The sequence below is a fragment of the Arvicanthis niloticus genome, chromosome 21 (assembly GCF_011762505.2).
Source record: "Arvicanthis niloticus isolate mArvNil1 chromosome 21, mArvNil1.pat.X, whole genome shotgun sequence".
NCBI lineage: Eukaryota > Metazoa > Chordata > Mammalia > Rodentia > Muridae > Arvicanthis > Arvicanthis niloticus.
The window spans coordinates 21,394,194-21,422,069 of NC_047678.1; the positions used below are offsets into that span (position 1 = coordinate 21,394,194).

The 27,876-nt window shown below is 40.1% G+C and overlaps 1 protein-coding gene across 1 annotated transcript; it reads left to right on the forward strand.

The window, feature by feature from the left end:
* Msl2 (MSL complex subunit 2) lies at nt 1-27,738 on the forward strand. The gene is made up of 2 exons (XM_034484176.3): nt 1-1,297; nt 23,864-27,738. Exons 1-2 carry the CDS (start codon nt 1,156-1,158, stop codon nt 25,453-25,455), a joined length of 1,734 nt encoding a protein of 577 aa, XP_034340067.1. The 5' UTR covers nt 1-1,155; the 3' UTR covers nt 25,456-27,738.
* The last annotated feature ends 138 nt before the right edge of the window (nt 27,739-27,876 follow it).

Consider the following 27,876-nt stretch of genomic DNA (forward strand, 5'->3'; position numbering starts at 1 on the left):
GGGGGTAGGGGGGTGAGAGCGCGCTTTGCGCATGCGTACAAGGGCTAGCGACGACGGCGGCGGGGGAGTCTCGGGGATGACAGTGTCTTTGCCCGTTGGGCTAACGGTCGTCGTTACCGGCCGGGCCTGAGGCGCCGCACCATCCACTACGGCCGGAGTAGCCCCGGCCCAACCGAGCTAGAGCGGCGCGAGAATAAGGGTGAGGGAGGCCAGGCGCGAGGGAGGGGCCTGCAGCGGGCCTCGTCGTGCGCGCAGGGCGGCGGCGGCGGCGGCCTGGCGGGGTGAGCTCGCTTAAACCGCGGCCGGGCAGGCGGCGGCGGCCGTGGCAGTCGCGCTTGGAGGAGTCGTCCGTGCTGTGCCGAAAAGATGGCCGGGCTGTGAGGGGGCGGCGCTTGCGCTGGTGACCCCAAGTGAGCGGCTGAGGAGCGAGGGGCGCCGCCGCTGCCTGCCGGGCCTGTTCCCCGCCCCCTCCCGCCGCCGGGCCCCGCGCGCACTTCCTCCCGGGCCTCCCTTTCGGGCGGGGGCCTCCCGCCCGCCGCGCCAGGCGCAGCGTGGGCCCCGCGTCCGGCATGGCGAGAACGGCAGCTGCGCGCTCCCGCCGCAGCAGCGACCTCCGCCGCCGCGGCTGCTGGCACTAGACCCGGGAAGCCGACGCCTGCGCCGTAGTCCTCGTCGTCCCGCTGCCTCCCGCGCCGGCGCTGCGATGGAGTAAGGGCCCCGCCGTCCGAAGAGAAGCGTGCCCCGCCTGGACCCCACCGGGCCCGCTCCTGTGCGCGCCAGCTCCACCCGGAGGTGTCTCCGCGGCCGGACATGCTGCTCGAGCGCAGGCCGCCCGCCGAGCCGCGGGGCTAGACCGAGCACTGATCCTGTCCGGAGCACCCAGCCGCGGCCGCCTCGGACGAACTCGATCGCTGGTTTCTCTGTCTCTCTCCCGTCTGCAAGTCTCAGGGACCGAGGAGGGGCGCCAGGGCCCCATGTGTGGGAGGATTGCTTCAGCTTCACAAACTTGCACGGATTTTGGTTGCTGCTTTGGCCAGTGGTTCTGCTCAGATTTCTTCCGAATTGTTGCAAACTCGCCATTGTTCCCTGGCTGCTTACAAACTTGGATCCGGAATTTCTTTTCAACCGGGAGCCATTGGTGTCGAAGTGTCTGCAATGAACCCGGTGAATGCTACTGCTCTCTACATTTCCGCGAGCCGCCTAGTGCTCAACTACGACCCCGGAGACCCCAAGGCGTTTACAGAGATTAACAGGCTCTTGCCTTACTTCCGACAGTCCCTCTCGTGCTGTGTTTGCGGTGAGACGCTTCTTTATTGTTCCCCTTGCCCTGCTTGTTTTCTAAAGTCCCTTTGGCAGTAGTAACGTGAACGGTTGGCCGGCCGGTAGTTCGTTTTAAGTGGCGGTACTGTGCAGTAGTACACGGTCATTAGTTTTGAAACTCACCCAGGGACTTTTGCTCGGCGTTTCAGAAAGGCCGAGAGCCTTTTTCAGCCACCGTTGTACGGCGGCTTTAACGTTCAAAAGGATTTTATTTCGCCTTGACCCATCTTTCTGGTGTTTTATACTTTAAAAAATCTTTCGACGGCTTCACACGTATAGCGGTGAAGCTATACGTGGGGTTGAAATGGGGTTGAAATGCGAGCAGCATGCTGCCTTTTTCTTTTTTTAAGCCTCTGCTGCAGGAACTGATTGAGTACCATCGTCATTAAATGTGGTCAAACATTGTTAGGACATATACACTGCACCCCCTAAATTGGTGTTTTTCAGAGGGTGGATGGTATAATCTTGATGCACCTCCAGCCAGAGACCTCAGTGCCCCAGGTTCTACAACAGATGGTTTGAAGGTTAGCACTGATCTTACGAAGCTGATGGTACTCTTTAGTTGGTGAGATTTTTACAGATTAGATTTTCTGTAGTTGTAATGTCAGGTGGCCTGGCAGAGTCGCATTGATTTACTTGCTTATTTAATGCAGGTTTCTACTATGTAGCTTAGGCCGACTTCGAACTTCGGTCTTCGTGTCTCTGTCTCTTGAATGCCGGTATTTCAGACATGCACAGCCATGCTCGTTTTCAGAGGATTATTTTCAGATTTTTTTTCCCCAAAGGGTATTAGCCCCTGTCAGTTACAATACTTAATGAATCTTAAGAGATGAGTGAAAATATTGTTTAATTGGAAAGTGTTTAAAGGATGATCACTCGTGTTAACTGGGCACATATAGTATTTGTCACTCAGAAAACCAGAACGATTATCCTCTGTCCCTCTTGAGATGGTATGAATCTTCCAGCTCTTAGAAAATGAGACATTTACTATAGATGAAAGAGCAACAAGGAAGGCACTGATGGTGTACTCCACTTACCGTGCTTACTGGAGGTTTTGTTAACCCAGGCATTCTTTCTGTTCAGTCAGAATTTAGACATTTAAGTGGAGAAGAGCAATTTGTCGATGGTAGTGGCTGAACCATAGAAGTGGTTTTTAAGATTCATCCATCATTTTTTGTATAGCTCAGGGCAGGGCACTGAGGGGTGCCGAAAGGGTGGAGATTGAGTTTTTCCTGGTTAGGTACTTAATTTCATAATCGTTTAAGCAACCAAGTGATTAAGCACTCCCTTGACGACTAACAGACGTGGTACTTTTATAGGGAAGCAGTCACTTAGAGCGGATGACTTTAACCGCCTTAGGCCTCTTGGTGTGTAAAGGGAGGGCTTAGGGCTAGGTGCTGAGTTAGTTTGCTTTCAGTTTAGATAAAACCAAGGGAAGTGGACGGAGAATTTGCTTGGTTTAATAGTACTGTCTCTTGCAGTCTCAACTTTTAATTTTTGGTGGTGCTGGTCATCAAACTCAGGGCCTATTGAAGAGCTCTCTGCCTTTGGGTTCACTTTGTAGAGCATCTAAGATTGAGGCAGTGGTGTGGACTCAACTTCTCTCTGACACTCCCCCTTTGTTTTTGAGGAGGATCAATAGGTTTGTTGGAGGGGTAAAGTAGGGGAAGGACGGGTCAGTAAGGTCATGGCCATATTATTCTGCAGACAGCTAGACTTAGTAAAGGCATTGTCAGCTAACACTTGAAAATATGTTACCCTTTTTACCAGATGGGCAGGTCTTACCTCTGCTAGAAAATGGTAATTTGAATGGTGCTGAGGTGCTTGGAACTTTGAAACCTTATTTTATTGTTTGCATTGCTGAGTGGGGAGCCCAGGGCTTTTCAGCATGCTAGACAAGCATCCTGCTGCTAAGCTAGATTCTTAGATTGTAGCTACATAGACTACATAGACATATAGGCTGGCCTCAAACTGGAGAAGCTTCTGCCTCAGCCCTCTGAGTCAAGGATTCTTGGTGTGTTCCACCATGCCAGGTGGGATTTTAAATTATTCAGAGCTGGTTTAATTAAACATGGCCTTAATAATTTAAACATGGATTAAAAAAGACATTAAATATAAAGCTACATTAAAAAAGATTATTTCTATGTGTTTGGCTGTTTTGTCTCTGTGTATGAATATACATCATGTGTGTGCTGTGCCTGAGGTCAGAAAAGAGTTGTATCCCCGGGAATGCAGTTACTATTATGAGCTGCATGTAAGTGCTGGGAGTCAAACCCAGGTCTTCTGGAAGAACAGTTTGTGCTCTTAACTGCTGAACCATTTCACCAGCCCTGAAGTTACACGTAAGAAGCCTAGCTGTGGTCTATTTAATACTCAGTCTTGGCTACACAATCGATTTTATGACTTTAACTTAGTGATTATTCTCTTAGGTTTTTGCCTCCTTTGTTTTCATATTATGGAAAAGATTTGTGGGTTCTACTTACAGTTGGGTGGCCTTTAATGACATTTTGATAATAGATATGTTGGTCTAAGTTTTCCCCCATGCCCCACAAGCCCATGATTATCAATAGAAAGAGAAATTATTTTTATTCAGCTCTAGAATTACTTATTTTTGTGCCAGGTACAATCCTATTTTATTTTTTTTTAAAGCTCAAAAACAAGCTCATTAATAATATGTGCAGTTTTATGAAAATAATAAATGTGAAAATTAAGTTTAATTCTATTTTGGTGCTATAAATAGGATGTTGTATTTGTGGTCCATTTTACACAGTCAAATAGATGGTCTTACTTTGTTTTTACCTTTTTAAGCATATTATTTGTATTTTTCTTCCTTACATTTCTTCCCCACCTTCCGGGGCTTGAACATGGGAGGGACTTTGTGCATCTCATATACCTGTGTAGTTGACTAGCTGCCCTTGAACTAGTGACCTTCCTTCCTCAGCCTTGTGAATACCTGGCACTGCAGTCCTGCACCAGTAGGGCCTGGCTTCTCTAGAGTCTCTCTTACTTTAAGATAATGCTCATTTTCTGTAAAGTTCCCAAAACTCATTTGCTCCCTTCTGTGAATGTTCCTTCTCACTCTAGCAAGAAGTTGTGTGTCTTCTGACCCTCTGTAACCTTTGTTCCAGTTGTCATGCTGCTTTACAGTTCCTTTCAACTCAGCTTTTATGGTTATCTTAGTTTTCTGGTGTATATAAGTCTTTAGGGGAAATACTGTTCATTGTACATTTCTTTGCTGCTCCTTTGCTGCCCAGTGAGGTGAGGGAAGGAAGGAAGAGAAGGGAAAAGCCCTGTATGTTCTGCAGGTAGATTCATGCCTGGCTTTTCTACTTGTCTTAGTTAGGGCACCATGACCATTGCAACTCTTGTAAAGAGAAACATTTAGTTGTGCTTGGCTTACTGGTTCAGAGGTTTAGCACATTAGTGTCATGGCAGGAAGCATGGCAGCCTGGCAAACAGACATGGTGCTGGAGAAGGAGCCAGGGGGTTCTATATTTGGTTCTGCAGGTACCAAGGGGAGAGGTCGGGGGGTGTGCACACAGACACACACACACAGACACACACACACAGACACACACACACACACACACACACACACACACACACACACACACACACACACACACACACGGTCTGGCTTGAGCTTCTAAAACCTCAAAGCTTTCCCCTAGTGATATACTTCTGCTCCAACATGACCTCAAGTCTTTATCCTTTCAAAATATCCCACTCCCTATGAACCTATGGAGTCCATTTCTATTCAAAGCATTGTACTACTGAACATAAGTTGCTTTAAAATTTTCTTTAGTTTCCTTTATCTGCCTTTTCCTTAAATTTAGTTATGTGTGGGCTTATTTTTTTTAAATATTTATTTATTTATTTATTTGGTTTTTCGAGACAAGAGTTTCTCTGTATAGTCCTGGCTGTCCTGGAACTCACTCTGTAGACCAGGCTGGCCTCGAACTCAGAAATCCACCTGCCTCTGCCTCCCAAGTGCTTTTTTTTTTTTTTTAAATTTGTTTTTTATTTTATGTGTATGTTCCTGAGTGTGCATATGTGCCCCAGGGGCATGCATGTGCCCTAGGAGGTCAGAAGAGGGCATTAGATCCTGTGAAATGGAGTTACAGTTTGTGCTGGGAACTTAATCCCAGTTCCTTGTAAAAGTAGCAGGTGCTTGTTTGTTTGAGACAGTGTTTCTCTGTATATGTAGCCCTACCTGTCCTGGAACTGGATTTATAGTCCAGGCTGGCCTGTCTCTGCCTTCCAAGTGTTGGAATTGAAGGCGGGTACCACCACTGCCTGCTAGTATCGGGTGCTATCTCTTCAGCTCCTATGGTGGGCTTTCCTCTTCTTTTTAGTTTAAGAGAGGGTCTCACTAGCCCTGGCTGGTCTGGAATTTTTATGTAGACAAGGCTGGCCTCTCATAACAGTCTGCCTGCCTCTGCCTCCAGAATGTTGGGATTAAATGCAGTGTGCCACTGGCTTAGCTGTAGTGGCTTTAAAAAATCAAAAATTTAATTTTATGTGTGTTAATGTTTTGGCTGCACTTGTGTGTGTGTGTATACCTAATATGTGCTCTTGGAGTCCAGAAGGTGTTGCCAGATGTCTTGCAGTTGAAATTAACAGATGGTTATGAGCTGCCATGTGAGTGTTATCTGCTTAGTTTTTGTGTTTTTTTGTTTTTTGTTTTTTTCTAGCCCTGTCTTGAAACCTTTTACATTTACAGGAGCAAATCTACTGAAAGTCTTGGACTGGCATGTACTAAGTGCTTGATATCCCACTTAAAAAGGTTGTTTTTTGAGGTTTCGTTTATTTTTTGTATGTGTGGGTCACTAGAGTATGTATGCTAATGTATATATCTGTATTGTGTGCATGCAGTGTTTGCTCAGGCCACAAGAGGGTGTTGGATCTTTTGGAACTAGAGACAGTTGAGCGCTGCCCTGTGGATGTTGGTAATTGAACCTGCTTCCTCTGCAAGAGTGTTAGTGTTCTTAACTGAGCCATCTCTTCAGCCCCAGGGTGCTTCATATCCCATGATGAAAAAGAGCCTGGAACAGTCAGGTCACTTGTTAAATGTGGAACATTTGCTGGATTTACAGGTTTGTTTTTTGAAGTGTTAATTAACAATGTTGCTGTTTGTTTTTTAGTTACTTTGCATATTTAAAGATCCTGACATTTCTAATGAATGAGATAGCAGTGCTGCAGAGAATTGCTGTTCTTTTTAGATCACAGGAAGTGGCTAGAACTGGAACTGAGTAGAGTTTGTGAGTGTCAGTTCTAAGGTCTTGTTTTTAGTGTTAGTTGGCAGTATCAGGTAGTTGGGTTTCTTTTGTTGGTCATACTTGCTATATGGATTTAAGGTTTTTGTAAACTTGTCAGTCTTCAAGTGGTATATATATATTTTTTTATTTTTATTATTTATTTATTTATCTTTTTTTTCTTTTTTTCTTTTTTGGGTTTTCAAGACAGGGTTTCTCTGTGTAGTCCTGGCTGTCCTGGAACTCACTCTGTAGACCAGGCTGGCCTCGAACTCAGAAATCCACCTGCCTCTGTCTCACAAGTGCTGGGATTAAAGGCGTGCGCCACCACTGCCCGGCAGTGGTATACATTTGATAAACAGATTAGACTGTATTGTGGGAGATATTTGTAGTTCTGTAAAATAATATGGTCAGATTTGTACTTTGGAATACTACTGTCCTGGTACTTGGTAATGAGTCTAGAAACAAAGTGGTTTGGGCTTGCCTTTTAGGTATTATAATTCTTAATAAGCAGGCAGGGCCTGGATTGGAGATTAATATTTTCCACTGACATGGTATGGACATAGTGACCAGAATTGTTTGTTTGTTGTTTTGTATGTTAAAAACTTTAAACTGTACTGACTAAAAAATGTTTATTAGTGGGCTGGAGAGATAGCTTAGCAGTCAAGAGCACTGGTTGCTCTTCCATAGGTTCTGCGTTCAATTCCCACCAACTACATGGTGGCTCATAGTAATCTATATTTTTTAAAAATAGGGATCTGATGTCCTTTTCTGTCATACAGGTATACATGCAAGTAGAACACATGTGCATACACAAATCTTTAAAAATGTTTTTGTGTGTGTGTGTGTGTGTGTGTGAGTACAAGATGTGTGTCCATGATGTATGTTCATGGAGTTTGGAGGACAGCTTTCTGGAGTTGGTTCTCTTCATCTTTATGTTGGTCTAGGGGATTTAATTTTAAGTTGCCAACCTTGTATGCAGTTGTTAGTAGCTGTTGAGCCATCTTGATATCCCTGAATACTTGCCATCTTTTCTTAGTTTTACTTTACCTATTATATGGTTTTCCTGCCCATTACATGGTGCTGTGAGTGGGTGACTGGCTCCTTGATGGGTGGAGTCTTACTTGGTTTAATCACTACTGTACTCTGAATCTGACCACTATAAAAAAGTATTTGTTGAATGGCTGAGTGCTTGCATCACTGAAAAGAAACCTTTCTAGCATCATTAACATAGGAAGAATGTGCTTTGAGAATGGAAAATCCCTGGGAAAAGTAGACATGTTTATTAGCTTTATGAAGGATGACTTTGATTGTGCTTATGTTTCCATTGTTGGTGAAAGCTGTGGTGGACTCACACTGGATTAAGTAGAGTAGTGGTGATGGCGATCTCTTTCAGGTTTGGAGTTCTGAGGCTCTTTGGGCAGAAATTCTTTGCTTTGTGCAAGAGCAAACTAATTTGTAAATACCAGGGGACTTCTGATGCATGTGTTGAACATAAAACTATGTATGAGTGGCTTATTTTATACTTTTTTTCTTTTAGAGAAGCTAAATTAAATGCCATTAATTAGTTAAATATGTATTATTTGTTTTTAAATTTTAGCTCATACAGTCTTCTTAAAAAAGATTTATTTATTTATTTTATGTATATGAGTACACTGTAGCTGTCTTTGGACACACCAGAAGAGGGCATTGAATTCCATTACAGATGGTTGTGAGCTGGGAATTGAACTCAGGGCCTGGAAGAGAAGCCAGCGCTCTTAACCACTGAGCCATCTCTCCAGTCCCCAATATTATTATTTTAAATGTTTTACATTTATCCTTTTTCTTAAACATGGGTTCTTTTTATAATTAGTGTGTTATCCTCTTTGAGTCTGGCGGCACATGACTTTCATCCCAGTTCTTGGGAGGTAGAAACAGGAGGACTCAGCATTGGAGACTAGCCTAGGCTACATAGCCTCAGTGCAGTCTGTAGAGTCTGGTAGAAGGCATGTGCACCCCTGGGCTCGTTGGGCAGTAAGCCCAAGAGGCCTCATTGTCTACCTCTCCCCTTGAGATGATAGCTTTTCATTTGGGTCCTGAGAAGAAACTCAGGTCGTCATGTTTGCACAGCACTTTACTGACTGATCCATCTCTTCAGTTCTACTTTGCTTTTATAAAACTAAATTTTAAACATTTATTTTGTATGCGGGTTTATGTGCATACTTATGGTTCTTTCCACCATGTGAGTCTTAGGAAACTCAAACTCAGGTTTTCAGGCTTGGCAGCAAAGTGTCTTTACCTGCTTGCTAAGTCACCTTACCAGCTCTGTGTGGGTACACTTGACTGTGCTGTATGTATACTTAATATAAGTGGATCATATTATTTATCTTTTTTTTGTGTCTGGCTTATTTTACTTGGCATAATGTCCTCAGGTTCCTCCATGTTATATCATGTGACATAATTTCCATTATAAGGCTGAGGAATAATTCTGTCATATACATGTATTTTCTTTCCCTTCTTCCATAGGTGGGCATTTGGGTTGCTCCTGCCTCTTGGCTATTTCAGTGTTACTGTGAATAAGGGTATATAAATACCGCAAGTATTACTACATCTCTCCTATTTGTAGTTGTTCTTTGCACAATTTCAGTTACCTGTAGTCAACCACAGCCTAAAAATATCAAAGGAAAAATCTGAAAAAACACTAATTTATAAACATTAAGTTGGTCTTTGTTCTGTCCTGCTCTTCTTCCTACTCTGGATAAACTGTATACTTTGTATATGTTTTATGTATACGTTGTATATGCTTTATGTATATACTTTGTATATGCTACCCACCTATTGTACTTAGTGGTCTTGATTATTAAACTCATTATGCAAGATTTCTTATACCATAGTGCTTACGTTCAGATAACCCTTATTTTACTTAATAAATGGTTAGAGGAGTGACTAGCAATTTGGATTTTTCTAAGAAAAGCATTAGAAAGATTTCCTTTAAGTGAAAAGGTGAAAGCTTTCAACTTAAAGTTAAAAAACAAGAGGGTTCTTTAATTTTTTTTAAAGTTGTTTGTTTATTCATTTTTGAGATGAGTCTCACCATGTAGCCCTGGCTGGTCTGGAAGTTGCTATGTACAGACAGACCAGCCTGGCCTAGAATTCACAGAGCTGCTTCTCTTACTTTCTGAGAGCTGGGACTAAAGCTCAAGTCACTGTATTCTACCAAGCTAGGACTTAATATACCAGGACTTTATGGATACGAAACATACATTCTCCCACTGGATATAGAGTGTTTAGAGACACACACATACGGAGGGAGAGAGAGAATGTGTAAATGTGCATTTATACACTTTCTATTATGGTATGTCACAGTTACTGGTATGTATTTCTAGAAAAAAAAAAAAGCCAGGTTCAGTGTACCTAACTGTTTTTCTGGCATCTACTAAGGATCTCGGAACACAGGCTCCAAGAATACGGGAGAACTAAATTAGATTTTAATGTGAGGTTGATTTCTCTTCTCCCACCCGGTCCCTAGGCAGGGTAGTGCTGTATAGCCCTGGTTGACCTGAGTGCTGAGAGAGAAGGCGTGCACCACCGCCGCCCACATCTAACATATTTTTAAGATGTATTTTTTATTTTTCTCCTTTTTGTCTCTGTGTTGTATATATGCATGTGTGCACACTGTACATGGGTAGGTACCCGAGGATGCCAGAAAAGGGTGTCAGATCCCCTAGAGCTGGAGTTACAGGTTGTGAGCCACTTGAAGTGGGTGCTGGGAACAAACCAGTTATCTGGGAAGAGCAGGAAGCACTCTTAACTGCTGAGCCTTCTCTTAGTCCATCTGTCTCCCCAGTTCTGCCCCTGCAAAGAATTTTTTATGTAGAAAATTTGCTGAATACTTCCTTTGAACTAAAACATGCCTGGTGTAGAAATTTGGGATTCTGGCCATATATAATACAGAAATCTAGGATTAGAAGAGACCAGATGGATGATTCCATCTGATGCATTTTTTGAGTCTTCTTCATAGTCAGTTGTTGGTATGGGCTGTCTCTGGATTTTCTTCTTGGATCACTGAGTTTCAGTGCCTGTATATTTAGGGAAATACCAGGTTTTTTCTTGGTGAGAAACCTTTGGTTAAAATTTGTCCTTCAACTGTTGGCAAGAAGATTTTGTCTTTTCTGAGACAAGAAGCATCTTTGAGTTACTGCTATAGCAACTTAGTGAGGATTTTTGTGTCCACAGTACCATCAAGTAATGCTGCATGAGGCGATCTGCTGTATTGGCCTGGACAGAGCATTCTGATTTTTTGTTTTATTGTAAAATGAAGTTTATTAGAACTGAAGCCCAGTCTGGTTTCACATGTGTGTAATTCCAGCTCTTCAGGAGGCTGAGGCAGGAGAGTTCAACTTTGAGACCGTCTTGGCTACATATGAGATACTATGAAAAGAGACAGAACTCAGAAATCTGTTCGTGGCTGATGTGTGTCTTTAGAGCCAATGGCTGCTTGGAAAGCTGACAGAGAGGTCACTTGAACCTAAAAGGTTAGGACTAGCCTAGGCAATAAAGTGAGAACTCTGTCTTTAAAGACAAAACAGAAATTTGGTCATGAATTTGGCATTCTTATTGGTTAAAGTAATGTTTTGTTGGTGATTATTTCAACTTGTGTAGTTCATATAAAAATCGGCATTCTAAGAGCCTTCTGGAAAGCATTTAGGCCATCTAATGGTAGCATTTTTTCATGTTAAAGCACCATTGGATGGGGTCTAAAGCCCTCCTTCCTGACTATGGGAGTATGTCCTTAGTCACACCTAGCCTTTGTTACCACACCACATCCACACACCCCTTACCTTACTTGACTGACCTTGTAAGTAGTTGCATTGTAATCCAGAAGAATGAAGAGTGTGTGTGCTCTTGACACTAGTCCATAACATTTCTAATGTTGGAACCTGAATTAATTTTGTGAAACCTTGTTACTTGTATAAGAAAAAAAAAAAAAAGGGTATTGATCTGTTGGCCAGAGAACGCTTTTTTTCCTAGTCAGTTAAAACGTCTTTACAAAAGTTGGTTAATAGTGTTCAGATCCTCTCTGTGCTTTTACTGATTTCCTTTGGTTTCCCCAGTTACTGAGCATTTTGCAGTCCGTTACTAGTGCTTTCTGATTGTCTTCAGAGTGTTAACTGTTCTTGTCTCAGGTTTTTTTTTTTTTTTTTTTTAGATTTATTTTACTTTATGTATATGAGTACACTGTCACTGTCTTCAGACACACACAAGAAGAGGGCATTGGATCTCATTACAGACAGTTGTGACTCATTATGTGGTTGCTGGGAATTGAACTCAGGACCTATGGAAGAGCAGTCAGTGCTCTTAACCACTGAGCCATCTCTCCAGCTCTTGTCTCAGGTTTTTTGAAGCTCTGTTATTAGGTATATTAAGCACGTTTGAACATTGGAACATAGTCTTTTCTCCCTCAGTGTTATTGTGTATTCTGTGGTCTTTAACATTTGGATTTGTTGCTCGAGATTGGTTTTTCTGCCCATTGTGTCATGTTTTTATGCTTTGTATATGTGGTGAGTTTGACTAGATGCTAGATATTGTCTGATCTTTTTGGTAAAATTTTACTTTGTTACAAATATTTTTAAGCTTTTGTCAAGTTGAGCAATTTCGGTTTTTTTAAAAAATAAGATTATCTTACTTATGCCTGTATCTTGAAGTGCATTCTCCCAGTGTGTAGTTCCTTGAAATGTTTTGGGTCATACAAGGAGATATTTGGTTCATTTTGAATTGCTTTTTTTGCAGGTGGGCCACAGCTTAATTTTACCTGCAGCTTAATTCTTGTTACCTAGTTTCCCTAGTTCACTTGTTGAAGTATTTTTTGTAGTGTAAAAATTTGGCACCTTGGTTAAAAAACTCAGGTGTCTGTATCTTCTGAGGTCTCTGCTCTGTTGCATGGGATCCTGTATCTGCTGTGTCAGTACTGTGCTGTTTTGCTACTACTGCTCTGAAGTGTAATCAAGTACTGTGATACCTCCAGTGTTCCTCTGACTAGTTGAGGCCTTTTGTATTTCTCTATGACTTTTACAGTTTTTAAAATAGTTTTGTGAAGAATGTCATTGGGCTTTTGATGAGAATTATAATGAATTTCTACATGCTTTTGGTAATAATGCCTTTAAAATGTCTTAGAAGGGGGGTAATGCTGTTTGGTATGCCTTTGTACTTTGAAAAGAATAAAGGCTATTATTACAGTGTAATATTTGAAGTGTTTACAGTTCTGAAGCCTGTAGTAATAAAAACATAAAACGGTAATTATTTTAACTAAAAACATAATTTCAAATATCAAAGCATTTTTAAGTTTTTATTTTGTTTATGAAGCTGTTTATGAATTTACAAACAAGATTAGTTGCTGGGTGGTGGGTGCTCACTCATGTCTTTAATCCCTGTATTTGGGAGACAGAGGCAGGTGGGTGTGAGTTCTATCTAAAACAGTGTCATCTACAAAGCAAGTTCTAGGACAGCCAAGGCTACATAGAGAAAACTGTCCCCATCCCCTTTCCCCTTTTTCTTTTTTGTCTCAAATGCATTACTTAGCAAAAGCTGGCCCTGAATCCCTTCTGTGTTATGGGATTGTGTGTGCCACTATGCTTGGCTCTTATTTTTTGTCCTTTTTCTTTTTAAGACCTATGCGGATAGTATCTCTAATGAAGTGGGCCAAATTAGAATTGGACATTCTGTTGTATTGTTCTTAACCTTAATCTTTTGAGACAGGCCTCTCTAGACCTGGGGACTTGCTGAGTTTTGGGCATGCTAACTGGCCAGCTCCAGTTGAATCTTCTGTTCCTTAGTGTCTTTACGGCTGTGTGCCAAGCTCTGTTCTGAGTCATCTCCCCAATCCCCCAAATGTTAAAAGATGTGTTTTTAAATTTTACACTAATTGAATATACATTTTTGCCTGCATGTGTGTATGTGCATTGCTCGTGTGCATGTGCATTGCTCGTGTGCATGTGCATTGCTCGTGTGCCTGTGCATTGCTCGTGTGCCTGGTGTCCATGAGACCAAAAAAGGGTGTCATCCCCTGGAACTGGGCTTATAGACTGTTGTAAACGTGTTTTTTTTTAGGGGGTGGGGGTCCCACTGGGAACCAAATCCAGGTCCTTGGCAAGAACAAGTGCTTTAAGCTGTTGAGCCTTCTCCACTGGCCCCTTTATCACTGCACGTTTTAAAAAGCAGATTTTAGGGGAAAAAAACAAGATGCTTTTATTAAAGGGAAGTCACAATTTGTATGTTTTGTTACTGAATTTTATATTATGGTCTTGCACATACTGATTAGTTTTTTTTTTCTTAAAAAACATTTCATCACATTTTCTATTACACTGATGACTTGATTAGAAAGATCTCCAGCAATTTTGTTACTGTGAAGGTTCTTATGCAAAGAACAAAAACAAGGCTATGTCATTAATGGTTTCTAAACTTTTTGCTTATTAGAATTTGGGAGACCTTTTCTAAAAATGCACATATTGGGACACATGTCCAGAGACACTATCAGCTCTGGAGTGTGGCAGGTTCCTGTATGACCGTGACAGCAGTGCAGCAGGGACACTGTTGGTATAAGGTTAATAGTTGCACCTTTAAGATATGTAGTAGTAGTGCTGTGCTAACCAAGTTTTTCCTTAAGCACGACTTGGTTTTAAAGGTGCAAATATAGTTAAGAGAGATTGGTAAAACCAGAGTGGTTGCACACCTTTAATCTCAGAATTCAAGGTTAGCCTGGTCCTTATAGCCAGGTCCAGGCTAGCCTGGACAGCATACTGAGACACTGTCTTAAAACAAACAAAAAACAGGAGTGTGGGAAGGCAAAGCTCCTGATGCAATGGAACAACAGTTTGTAAAGTACACATCAAAATTGACTGATTATTCAGGTGTGCATCATTTTAATTGTGTATAATGGACTAGCATATATTGTCTTATTGTCAGTAGTTAAATGAAAAAGTATTACTTTGCTAAAATATGAAAATGGTAGAATAGTACAGAAGTGCTCTAACTACAAACACTATAAAAGTCCCATTTGTTACTAAGATAAAAGATATCTGGGAGTCTTTACTTCTTGCTAGAATATTAAAAATGAAGCATGTTTTTTTTGTTATCTGTCCTGTTGGCTTTTTTTAAAAAAAAAAATATATTAATTGCTTGTGGAGACTTACCTTATGAACTATTGACTTAACCACCTTTTGTATCTGAATGTATTTTGGCATAGTTTTAGTTAAACTCTCTGGTTTGATTTTCAGATGTCAGTAAATAATTTGGCTTTAGTAACAAGCAAAATTATAGTGCTGAACTGTTCTTTTTCTTAGTTCTTAATCCTTTGTCAAACTGGCATGTGTGTAGCCATCACTAGTCTCTCAGCACAGTAGTACCTAGTTATTTAAAGTGATGACATATAGTGAACTTAAAAATAATTACTTGTAGCTGAATGAGATAGTATACAGGAGGCAGAAACATGAGGATAGCTTAAAGTTAAAGATTGGCCACATCCCTTCTCAAGAAGAAAAACAAAACAACAGCATATCTCACACACACACACACACACACACACACACACCAAAATAAAATAAAACAAAATAAAAAAAACCAAGCAGAATTACTTTGGTGTTTGTTGTTTGTTTTGTAGAGTCCACCTATTGGAGGAGATCACAGGTTCAGCCCACTTTCCCCAATTTGGTCAGGTGATCAAAATACTCAGTCATCAATTTTATTGACTGTCATCTTCTTTCTTTAAATAGTGTTCTGTTACTACTATAATCGTGTTAGATGCTATAAAGAAAATAGTTACAGGGTTGTGGTTAGTGATAGCTGAAGGGGTTAATGTTATTCTGAACATCTCTGCTTGATTATTTCATTGGAGATCTAATAACTTCTAAAAAATCTTAGTTTTATCATTAGTTTTTATTTAATGTTTTAAGGCATTATTTGCCTTGTGGTAAACCATTAGAATAAACTAGATGGGTGTAAGTTCAACAGATTCCAAGTGTTGCTTAATCAGAAATTTAAAAAGAAAACTGGCCTTGGGAATGTCAAAAGTAAAATTATATTTTAGGTGGATTCTCTGGTCTCATTTTTTTAGTTGAGTTTATTTTTTGAAATAGGGTTTCTCTGTGTAGCCCTAGTTGGTTGTTTTGGAACTGTGTGTGTACCAGGCTGGCTTCAACTCAGATATGCTTGCCACTGCATCTGGAGTTTTGGACTAAAGGTAATCTGATAGTATGCTTGGCTTGAATTTTTTATTTTGGGTTTTTGGGGTCAGGGTTTCTCTACCTAGTCCTGGCTGTCCTGGAACTCTATGTAGACCAGGCTGTCCTGGAACTCTGTATGTAGATCAGGCTGGCCTCGAACTCACAGAGCTCTTGCTTCCCAAGTGCTGGGATCAAAGGTGTACACCGGCATACCCAGCCTAATTTTATTTAATTTCAATTTTTTTTTTGGGGGGGGCAGCTATGTGTGTGATAGGAATTCATGTGTGTACATGAGTACACATGTGTTCAGGTTTCTGTGTTTATGCATATAAGATCAGATTGCTCTTTACATCATTTACTAAGGCAGGGCATTGCCTGCCAGTTCTAGCTAGCTAGTATTCCCTGGGGAATCCCCTGTCTTCCTGTTATACTGGCCATTAGGCTCACCTGGCTCTTGCTTTATTTGGGAACCCCAACCTTCAACTTTATGGGGTTAGCATTTTGACCAGTCATCTCCTTGGTCTTCTTTTTTTTTTTTGTTTTTTTGTTTTTTTGTTTTTTTGTTTTTTTCGAGACAGGGTTTCTCTGTGTAGTCCTGGCTGTCCTGGAACTCACTCTGTAGACCAGGCTGTCCTCGAACTCAGAAATCTGCCTGCCTCTGCCTCCCAAGTGCTGGGATTAAAGGCGTGCGCCACCACTGCCCGGCCTTCTTTATTCTTTATATAGTAGCTCCACATATACATTTTTGCCTCATGAAACACCTTTAAATAGGTTTAGACTTCAACATGCGCCTGCATGTACTAAGCACAGTTTTGTTAGGATAAATAAACTGGTAAAGATGACTACTTTGTTGAAGAACAGTTAATGTATTTGTTCTTATTGTTCTACTACATGGGATCTTTTTATTGTGCAGTCATTTTTTTTTTCTTAGTGGTTCTTCATGAATTTTTATTAAGATGATATTCCAGGCTAGAAAGATGGCTGAACAATTTAGAGCAAATACTGCTCTTCTGGAGAACCTGAGTTTGGTTTTCAGTGGCCACATCGGGCTTCTAACTGCCTGTAACTCCTGGTTTAGGGAATCTGATGCCTTCTTGGTAGAGGTAAGCTTTTGCACCCATGTTTCCACAAATTATTTTCTTTTGATTTTTTAAACAAGTTTTTTTTTTTTTGGTGTAGCCCTGGCTGTCCTGGAACTCTCTTCTTAGACCAGGTTGGCCTTGAATGCAGAGATTCACCTGCTTCTGCCTTCAGAGTGCTGGGAGTAAAACTGTGTCACTGTAGCCTGGTGGAAAAAAAATCTTTTTAAAAGAAGGAAGATCTCCTTATTGTTTGAAAACTTTCTACTTCTTTAATTTGGAAGAGTTAGAAAAAAAAGGTCAGAAGACACTTTCTTTTTCTTTATTTTTTAAAAATGACTTCATTTTATGTACGTTGGTATTTGGCCTGCATGCATATCTATCTGTGTGAAGGTGTTGGATGCTATGGAACTGGAATGAGAGACTTGTGAGCTGGCATGTGGGTCTTGGGAGTTGGTCTCTGCAAGAGCAGCCAGTATTCTTAATTGTTGAGCCATCTCCAACCTCAGACAATACTTTCTTAAATGATAGAGTGGCAGGTTCTAGCACAAAGCATGACATAAGCATGGGAATTATTTATGCAGGTGATACAGAAAGAAGGAAAAATATTTTTGTTTGTTTTGTTTTTCAGATAGGATCTAAGTTGATCCTAAGTTATCCAGATAGGATAGAGTTGATCTTGCCTTTTCTAGTACAGGGGATGTGTGCAACCAGGAGACATGCCTAACATGCCTGGACACACTGCCTAAGCAGTTAATTCTTCATTTTGAAAAAGGGAAAAAAATAAAGGTATCTAGATTACTAGATTGATTATAAAAAGTTATTCTTGTAATCCTATCGTAGACTTTTGACTTGGGAGAAATATATTTACTCATCATGGATGGGTGATTGATTGAGAACAGGGTCTTGCTATGTAGTCCAGGCTGGCCTCCAACTCCTGATCTTACTTTAGCCTCACAAGTGTTGGATTACAGATATGTTCCACTAGACCTGTCTGTTTGAGGCCACGGGTTTCTGTAGCCCAACCTGGCCTGGAATTCACTATGTAGTAAAAGGCTGCCCTCAAACACACAACACTTTCTGTCTTAGCCTCCCTGGTGCTTGAGCCACAATGCTTGGCTTCTTTCAGTCCTTAGTACATGACTTTATATTACTAGAGTAAGAATCTATGCTGAGTGGTTTATGAATAAGATTCAGTGTTGAATATTATTCTAACAACTCAAGAGGTTTAGGGTTTTAACAAGGCCTATTTACTATTTAGATTTGTCAGTTTTGATTTATACTCCAATATAAATAATTATATGTTTTACACATCAATCAGTTTTGCATACAATCTAGGCTATCTGAAATACTATTATTTATTGTAAAATGCTATATACGATACATAAGCAGTTTCAACAGAGATGTCAGATGTCAAATGGTGTGAAGGTTGAACTTTGTTCTTTATTGGGCTCTTTTGCAGAGAAGGTAACTCTGCCTCCCACATATGCTGTATTAGCTACTGTTGTATGCTGTGAAGAGACACCATGACTGAGGCAACTCTTATAAAAGCAAGCATTTCATTGGGGTTGGCTTACAGTTTCAGAGGTTTATTCCATTATCATCATGGCAGGGAGCATGGCAGCTGTTAAGCATGGTATTGGAGAACTAGCTAAGAGCTATATTCTAATGCCTGGGTGGAGAATGAAAGACTGACACTGGGCCTGGCTTGGGCTTTTGAAACCTTAAAGCCCACCCTCAAATTAGCTTTAGAAATTGGGATCATAAAGAATCTTGGCAGGACTCTGTAGCTCCAGTTTCTGAGCCCTAGGGCCAGCGTGCCCCTTACATACCTGTTGAGAATCCAGTCCTCTTCCTTGGATTTGTCCTGCTGCAGTCACTGTCTACTTCTGGCTAATATGTCTGCTGCTCTCTCCCCCGTAGAAAAAGCCTTACATCTTGTAGTGATTATTCATTCTGTCTGTGGTTCACTTTTAGTAATCAAATTATTTTTTATAATCAGTGTGGAAATAAGCTAACATTCTGTCAGTGATTGCTACAGATTGAGTTAGCAAAAGCAAGAGATGATGTTGGATAAGCAGAAATAACTGGATTAGGGGGCTAGGGACGAAGCTCAACTGGTGAAGAGTGCTTGCTTAGAGCTAAGTACGTGAAACTTTGTTCAGCACTATTTAAAGGCAGGCAGAGCAGAACCTGCCTGAAATCCTAGTACTTGAGAGGTAGGCACAAGAAAATCAGAGATTTTAAATTTCATGCTCTTAGCATGTGAGTTTGAAGACAGCCTGTTGGAGACTAGGGGGAGGACATGGATGAAAACACTAGGTTGGGAGTTTTATAGACTCAGCTTTAATTTTTTATTCCTAGTACCTGGCTATGTATTCTATGAAAATCCATTTTGATTAAAATGAGACTACAGGAGCAAGTGATTTCCATGGTTAGTCAATCATAAGCCTAATGTTTGTGATTCTGTCATTGTTCTTGTATTAGATGCTAACTTAGTGCTAACTATTATACAGAGTCTAAAAAGAATCGTGCCTTTTGAGCAAGGCCTAGTAAGCAGTGGGGGTGTAATGTAGTCAGTGTCCAAGAGGGACACTAAGGGTAAAGGAGGAGGACGGAAGTCTGCCTGCAGAGGCCTTGTTTGAGTTGAAGGGAACACATGATAGGAAGAACGCAAACAAAATAAACAGTGCATATTTCCTGAGGGTTAGTGTGGGATTGATTATAGAGTGCTTGTATTTGGGATAGGAGGAGAATGAGCTTGAGTTTCGAAGGTAGTTGGAAGGCTTTCAAAGGATAAGCCTGTAGTTGGGTTTGTATTTTAGAACAATAACATCAGCAGAATAGCAGATGAATTAATTGGATTGGGTGAAGTTGAGGCAAGGAGATATGTGAGAAAACATTTAGTCCTCAGAGAGAATTGACAAGGGATTTGAACTATTAGTGCAATAGTCAAATGGATAAAACTTAGAGGGTGGATGGGCAGATTTTAGAGCTATGGGAAGAGGCCCTGATAGGAAGTGGAATGGAGATGAACAATCTGGATGGCTTTATTCTTTTCAAAGTATAATCCATACCAAACAGCTTCTCCTCCCCTTTTAAGACATTTTAAAGGCATTATTACCAAAAACATGTAGAAATTCATTATAATTCTCATCAAAATCCCAGTGACATTCTTCACAAAACTATTTTAAAAACTGTAAAAGTCATAGAGAAATACAAAAGGCCTCAACTAGTCAGAGGAACACTGGAGGTATCACAGTACTTGATTACACTTCAGAGCAGTAGTAGCAAAACAGCACAGTACTGACACAGCAGATACAGGATCCCATGCAACAGAGCAGAGACCTCAGAAGATACAGACACCTGAGTTTTTTAACCAAGGTGCCAAATTTTTACACTAGAAAAAAAGCCAGTAAAGATTTCAAAGGAATAAGGGGGTGCAGTAAGAAGAGGAAATTCTGTTTTAGAAATTCATCTGTTTAAAAACCTGCCTCTACTTCCTGAATTTTGGGATGAAAGGTGTGAGATTTGATTAGTCTCTTTGTTGTGTTCATGTGTAAGTTGTTGGAATTGCATTTTAGTTTAGTACTGTTTACCATGTAGGTTTTATTTTATGATTGTTGGCTACTGCCAGATCCTATGTTCTTAGGATCTTTTGTTTTTTGTTTTTTTAAGCCACTGATGTGTAAGTGTATTAAGTGCTTGTTAGTTGTGTGTGCATGTGTGTGTATGTCCATTTGTCCATCTGTCCCTCTGTTTCCCCACCTTAGTTTTCCCTAGTAATCTAATTAGAATATTTTTTTGTTAGAATGGGTAATCAAATGCGATATCAAAAAGACTGAATTTCAGCTGGGTGCGTTGATGGTGCTCTCTGAACAAACAGCTGTTACTGATGTAGGTTGAATACATCTGTGTGAATTCTTTGTTGTTTTGGGTCTTGAATTTATAGTCTGAACATTCCAGGAAAGCTGTGAGCAAAAACCCTAGCTCTTGATACTTTTTTTTTTTTCTTTCTGGAAGACGGTGTCCCTTTATATAATGCAGCTCAGGTTGTTCTGAAACTCTTGCTTCTGCCCTCCAAGTGCTGAGATTAAAAGTGTATGTGTGAACTGTATATAAGTATTTCTAAATAGTTTTCCTCCTAAATATTTAAAATATCTTCTTGGTGCTGTTTTTAAATAGAAGTGTTGGGAAATATAAATTACTGAGAGTTCATTGGTAATTCATAGAAACATGACATACAAATTATAGAATGTTTTGTTGTGGCCTTCCTAAACTCATTGGCTCTAAGATTCTTGTGTATGGCTTTCTTGGAATTATATTTAGAGATTCTAGATACAGATATGGGAGTTTTACATCTTCTTTTTCAATCTGAATGAATACCTAGGTTCCCTCTACTTTGTTTGATGCCCCCCTCCTCTGCACTTAAGGACCTCAAGTGTAACTTTGAATAGAAAAAAAGCTTATGTTTGCTAAGTTAAAGTAGTTTGCTGGAGATATATATTATAAACTGAAAGGTTTTGGGTTGTATGTTGTTGGATTCTTCTTTCTCAGTTAGTGATTGTGTCTTCTTGATGTCTTTGGTCATTATATTCTTGGATATGGCCTTAGTACCATGGGGCTTAATAATTTGTCTTGAGATTTTTGGTGTTACTTATTTAAAAATTAAAAATGAAGGTGTCAGGGAGATGGCTGAGTGGGTAATGTGCTTCCTATGCAAGCATGGATGGAGGTGTCTGTCTAACCCTAGCACCGGAAGGGTGGAGACAGGCTGATGACCCAGTGGAGAGTGATAGAAAGGTACTTTATGTGGACTTCTGGCTTCCACGTGTGTACAAGGACAATCAGACATACATAGCAGCAAAAACAAAGATCAGTTTGTTTTAGAGTTTTCTTAGGATTTTTAATTAATATTTTATAGTGTTACTTGGGTTGTATTCTCTTCAGATCTTTAATTTTTATGTCAGTTTCAATTGTTGTTTAGGAATTTGTCCAGGCTGACTTATCTGTTGACATAAAGTTGTGAAGGGCATTTCTTCAGCTTTTTAAATATCTGTAGCACACTAGTGAGATATTCTGATACCTTTTATTTCTGGTTTTGTTGGTTATTCTTTTCCTCTTTGGCAAATTTAAATTTATCTTTGAAACAAGGTCTTGCTTTATAACAGAGGCTAGCCTTGAGCTACAGATACTGATCTCTCTTCCTTTTGTGGTGTTCATTTGCTTTATCCTGTGTACACTCTGGTTGTCCTGGTATAGTGAATGGAGAAAAGGCTTCAAACTAACTCAGTTTTCTGATACAGATTGCATTGAGATACTATGTTGCCCAGGCTAATGGTAAACTTCTAAGCTTAATTTATCCTTCTGCCTCAGTTTCACAAGTAGCTAAGACTACAAGTGTGTACCACCATGCCTGGTTCAATATAGACTCTTCCCTTTAAACACAGGTCTCCTAAATGTTGATTTTTTTTTTTTCTATTTTTGCTAAGTAAATGCTTTCTAATTCTCTTATGATGTTTTTGACTTACAGATTGCTTTATTTAGGTATTTAATTTTAAGATATTCGAACATTTTCTTGATTTCTTTCTCTTTTCAATTTTTATTGCAGAGAATTTTTTGGGGGGGGGGGACGTGTGTATATGATTTAGAAGATAAGTGGAACTGTTTTGGGCCAACTGTGGACCATTTGAATAGGGATCTAAGAAACAGCTGCTTCTTTGAGGGAAATAAGGAATGCTGAGGACTGAATCTACACTTCTTATTTATAAGTCATTTATAATTTGATTGCTATCTCAAGTTGGGAGACCATTTTTACCATGTGTGTGTTTGTGTGGTGTGTGCAGAGGCTGTAGGAGAGGACATCAAATGTCCTGTTCTATTACCATGCTTTATTCTATTGAAATGCTGTCTCTCACTGAACGTGGAGCTGGGAACCAGTGAGCTCCAATGGTGCTCCCCACTGTTCTACCCGCTGCTGCTAAAGTGACACAAGGGTGCCACTACAACCAGCCTTTTTATGTGGTTCTGGGGATTGGAATGCAGCTCCTCATACTTGTGCTGTACATGTTGTTAGCCAGTGCCCTTACCAGGTGAGCCAACTACCTAGCCCAGCCCCTCTTTCACAATCTGTTGCTGTACTGAGGATACCTATAGTTTATAATACAGCAGTTGTTTTGAGTTCTGCTGGCCAGTATTACTTTCGTTTTTCTTTAGTATAATAAGTTTAAACATAACGGCCCACATCTTTGTTTTAGAGGGAGGTTGTTAACTTGAAAAAGAGTCTATTGAGCCAGGCATGGTGGTACACAAGTCTCTCCCACCAACCTGGATCTTCTTCTTCTGAGTCAGGGTCTCTATGTAGTCCTTGGCTGCCCTGGAATTCACTATGTAGACCATGTTGTCCTTGAACTTACAGAGATTCACCTTCCTCTGCCTCTTGAGTGCTGGGATTAAAGATGTGCACCACTGTGTCTGGCTCACATTTCTCTTCATTTTATTTTGTTTTTATGTTTTATTCTTTGTGGAAGATTTTGAATTGAACAAAACTACTTTTCTTTTAATTAATGAGCCCTTACTCCATCGTAGTTTACATTTTGATTACGCTCGTGTGTATATATAATTACTGGTTGAAACTTGTACCAATTCTGTTCAATAAGTTGTCTGTTCTTCTGCTGTATTAGTTTGGGGCCTCAGGGATTTTAAGCCTACACTTCACCACCACACTTTACCTCCTGATAGCTTTTGGAGAGAAGACCGTAAGAAGGTTGGTGCTAACATTTTGTGGGCAAGACCAAAATCCAGGAAGACTGATTTGAGATAATGGAATGGAGACTATATTACAGAAATGAAGGAAGATGTTGACTGTTTCTTCAGTTATCTCTGTATACCCTCCCTTCCAGGCTAGTGAGTTTAACCAGTTTCAGTCTAAGAGATTAATAGCTGAATCCCCATTATATAAAACTGTATATTAGTTTTGCTAAAATCTGTGCTTTCCTCCTCCTCCCCTTAGGACATTTGCTTCAAGATCCTATTGCACCCACCAACTCCACCTGCCAACACTATGTCTGCAAAACTTGTAAAGGCAAGAAAATGATGATGAAACCTTCCTGTAGCTGGTGCAAAGACTATGAGCAGTTTGAGGAAAACAAGCAGTTAAGCATCCTAGTGAATTGCTACAAGAAACTCTGTGAATATATAACCCAGACAACACTGGCACGGGATATAATAGAAGCAGTTGACTGTTCTTCTGATATTTTGGCCTTGCTTAATGACGGATCATTGTTTTGTGAGGAGACAGAGAAACCTTCAGATTCATCCTTCACTCTGTGTTTGACACATTCCCCTTTACCTTCAACTTCAGAACCCACAGCCGATCCTCAAGCTAGCTTATCTCCAATGTCTGAGAGCACCCTCAGCATTGCTATTGGCAGTTCTGTTATCAATGGTTTGCCTACTTACAATGGGCTTTCAATAGATAGATTTGGTATAAATATCCCTTCACCTGAACATCCAAATACAATTGATGTATGTAATACTGTTGATATAAAAACTGAGGATCTGTCTGACAGCCTGCCACCGGTCTGTGACACGGTAGCCACTGACTTATGCTCCACAGGTATTGATATCTGTAGTTTTAGTGAAGATATAAAACCTGGCGACTCTCTGTTGTTGAGTGTTGAGGAAGTACTCCGCAGCTTAGAAACTGTTTCAAATACAGAAGTTTGCTGTCCTAATTTGCAGCCAAACTTGGAAGCCACTGTATCCAATGGACCTTTTTTGCAGCTTTCTTCCCAGTCTCTTAGCCATAATGTTTTCATGTCTACCAGCCCTGCACTTCATGGGTTATCATGTACAGCAGCAACTCCGAAGGTAGCAAAGTTGAATCGAAAACGATCCCGATCTGAAAGTGACAGTGAGAAAGTTCAGCCACTTCCAATCTCTACCATTATCCGAGGCCCAACCCTGGGGGCATCTGCTCCTGTGACTGTGAAGCGGGAAAGCAAAATCTCTCTTCAACCTATAGCGACTGTTCCCAATGGAGGCACAACACCCAAGATCAGCAAGACTGTACTTTTATCTACTAAAAGCATGAAAAAGAGTCATGAACATGGATCCAAGAAATCTCACTCTAAATCCAAGCCAGGTATTCTTAAAAAAGACAAAGCAGTAAAGGAGAAGATTCCTAGTCATCACTTTATGCCAGGAAGCCCTACCAAGACTGTGTACAAAAAGCCCCAGGAAAAGAAAGGCTGTAAATGTGGACGTGCTACTCAGAATCCAAGTGTTCTTACATGCCGCGGCCAGCGCTGCCCTTGCTACTCTAACCGGAAAGCCTGCTTAGATTGTATATGTCGTGGCTGCCAAAACTCCTATATGGCCAATGGGGAGAAGAAGCTGGAGGCATTTGCAGTGCCAGAAAAGGCCTTGGAGCAGACCAGGCTCACTTTGGGCATTAATGTGACTAGCATTGCTGTGCGTAACGCAAGTACCAGCACCAGTGTAATTAATGTCACAGGGTCCCCCGTAACGACATTTTTAGCTGCCAGTACACATGATGATAAAAGTTTGGATGAAGCTATAGATATGAGATTCGACTGTTAAATCAGTGGGTCTTTAAACCTACCCCTTGGTAGGAAATAGCTACAGTCTTACGGCAGCTATGGTTCTGTTGGTTTAACTTGCCGGAGCTCCTGCATATAGATCACTTGTATCAAGTGTTTTCATTGCTAAGTTATATGTGTTAGTGTCGGGGAAATAGTTTGCAGATAATGGAGGAGTAACCCTACAACTATATGTTCTTAGTTCTTACAGAACCTCATAGTTTGAGAACAAATGCTGATGCAACTGATTTATACAAAATGAACTTTGGCAAGGAAATAACAATAACCTCATTGTTTATGGTCATGCTTTGTGCATAATCAAAGTTGATGATTAAATGTAAGGAAGTGGTATCTAGTCAGTCCATAAAGATTGTGCTTTTTTTTTTTCTTTTTTTTTTTTTTTCCTTTTTTTTTGGTGGAAAAGTAGCCATTAGTTTATCAGGAGACTTTGTGCTGCCTTCAGATGCTGCATTGATATTTCTCCTGTTGAAAAGCTGATGTGTCCAGCTCAACCTTTGTGCTGACATAATACCATTTCTGATCATGAAAATTGGCTACTGGCATGTATGTAGCAGTTCTTAAATCAGCAGTATTATGAAAGAAAATTTCCCCCTCATTAGAATGTTTAAGAAATCTGTCTTTTAAAAAAGTGAACAAATAAATTCTGTCAGACCACAAATGTTAAGCTGTTTATGCTTTAAATATTTATGAGTTCACCCTCTTTCTAGTTATCTGATTCACTTCTGTGAGAAAATCCTAAGTCCTTTTACTTTGAGCAATGTTCTATTTGGTAAATAAAGTGAAGAGCTGTTTTATTCTGAATATAATTGAATTTATATAGTTCATGACAGAATTTTTAAAAAATATAAAAAGAATTTAAAAATTGGGTTTTATTTAAAGGAATTTTGGAATAATGCCCCAAATGTGCCCAGATTTATGCATTTTACTTATTGCCATTGACAACTTCTTTTTTATTTATTTCCTATTTGCCACAGGCTTTACCTTGAATATGCTCCTTTTTTTTTTCTTTTCTTTTTTTTTAGGGTGCTGTTCAAAATGAAGGCTTCTTTATCAAGGCCTTAATAAAAAATGCCTTTAATGAAGCCTGTGCATTTAGGTAGGTCTAACGCTCGGAGGATTTTCTTTAGAATGCTCTTTTGCATGTAAAGCACAAACTGTTTCAGTTTTAATGTACTTCTTCCTATTAACTTTATGGGGAAGATAAACATTCTGTTGACGGGAAGTCTAGTCAGTTGCTTGAAAGAGCACAGCCCAGATTAAACAAGGACTGACTAGGTGTAGAGAGAACCTTGTGATTTCAAAGATCTGCTGCTTTGGCAGTGCTTATTTTAAGAAAAATACTGCTAGGGAAGTTCCAGTTTCTACTGCATTCACCATCTAGTGAGATCTGATGTGTTGAAGTTGTTTTGATTTGGCACACAGCATGTTCAATGATGGTTACTCGCCTCATAAAGACATGGGGAAGAATCCTTTGGACACAGAGCAGATGACACCTCCTGTTTTGTAGTGTATCCTGGTGTCATTTTCTGTGGATGTGGTCAGGTAGTTGTTTTGTTGTTGTCATTGGGCTTTTTAAAAAACAAAAAAACAAAAAAAAAAAAAACCAAAAAAAATTTTTGGTCTCTTTTGGTGGGGCGGGGGTGGGCTAAAGCCATAGGAAGAAAAATGTGATGTATGTGTCCAGTATGTACGATTTTGTTTTTGTTTTGCAAGAAGAGTTGAACTATTTTTGATAACAAGAGTAAATGGTGGAAAATGCTTCTTAGTTGTCTTGTCTTTATTTGCTTACAAGTTTTGGAATTTTATTTAAATCTTTAAGTGATAGCAGTGTCTTATGAAACATGTATTTACCTGAAATTTGTAACAGTTTTTGTGTTGAACCATATTCCCTGCTATATAATCGTGTAAATCTGTTTTTTATTCACTAATGATCACTGCAGAAATGACTAGAAATGAGATTGTACACTTGGATAATTAGGTTATATTTTGCAAATCTCCCAAACTTTCCTAATATCTTAAAATTCATGGAGTACCTCATTGCTTCCCAAATTTGATCACTTTGTTTGTTGATGCATGGGAGGTCGGCAATATAGACAAAGTGGACATCAGTATGTGAGGACCTTGGTTGTTCTGTAATATTGCCAATGATGAATTCAGGTTGTTTTTAGCACAAGTTTCTCTTTTTTATGCTGGTATTCTCACTGCCACATTTTTGGAAACATGTATCACACCTTAAATCTATCAATAAATGATAGTTTTCTAATTCTATGTTGTAGAATACTGAGGAGTTTGGGATAGCATGTTTTGAATGGTCTGTATTAGCTGGGGGAAAAGAACTTTATTACAGTGCCTTGGTTTTTTATATTGTTTTTCTTTATGATATACGGTTTTCAAAAAGTAA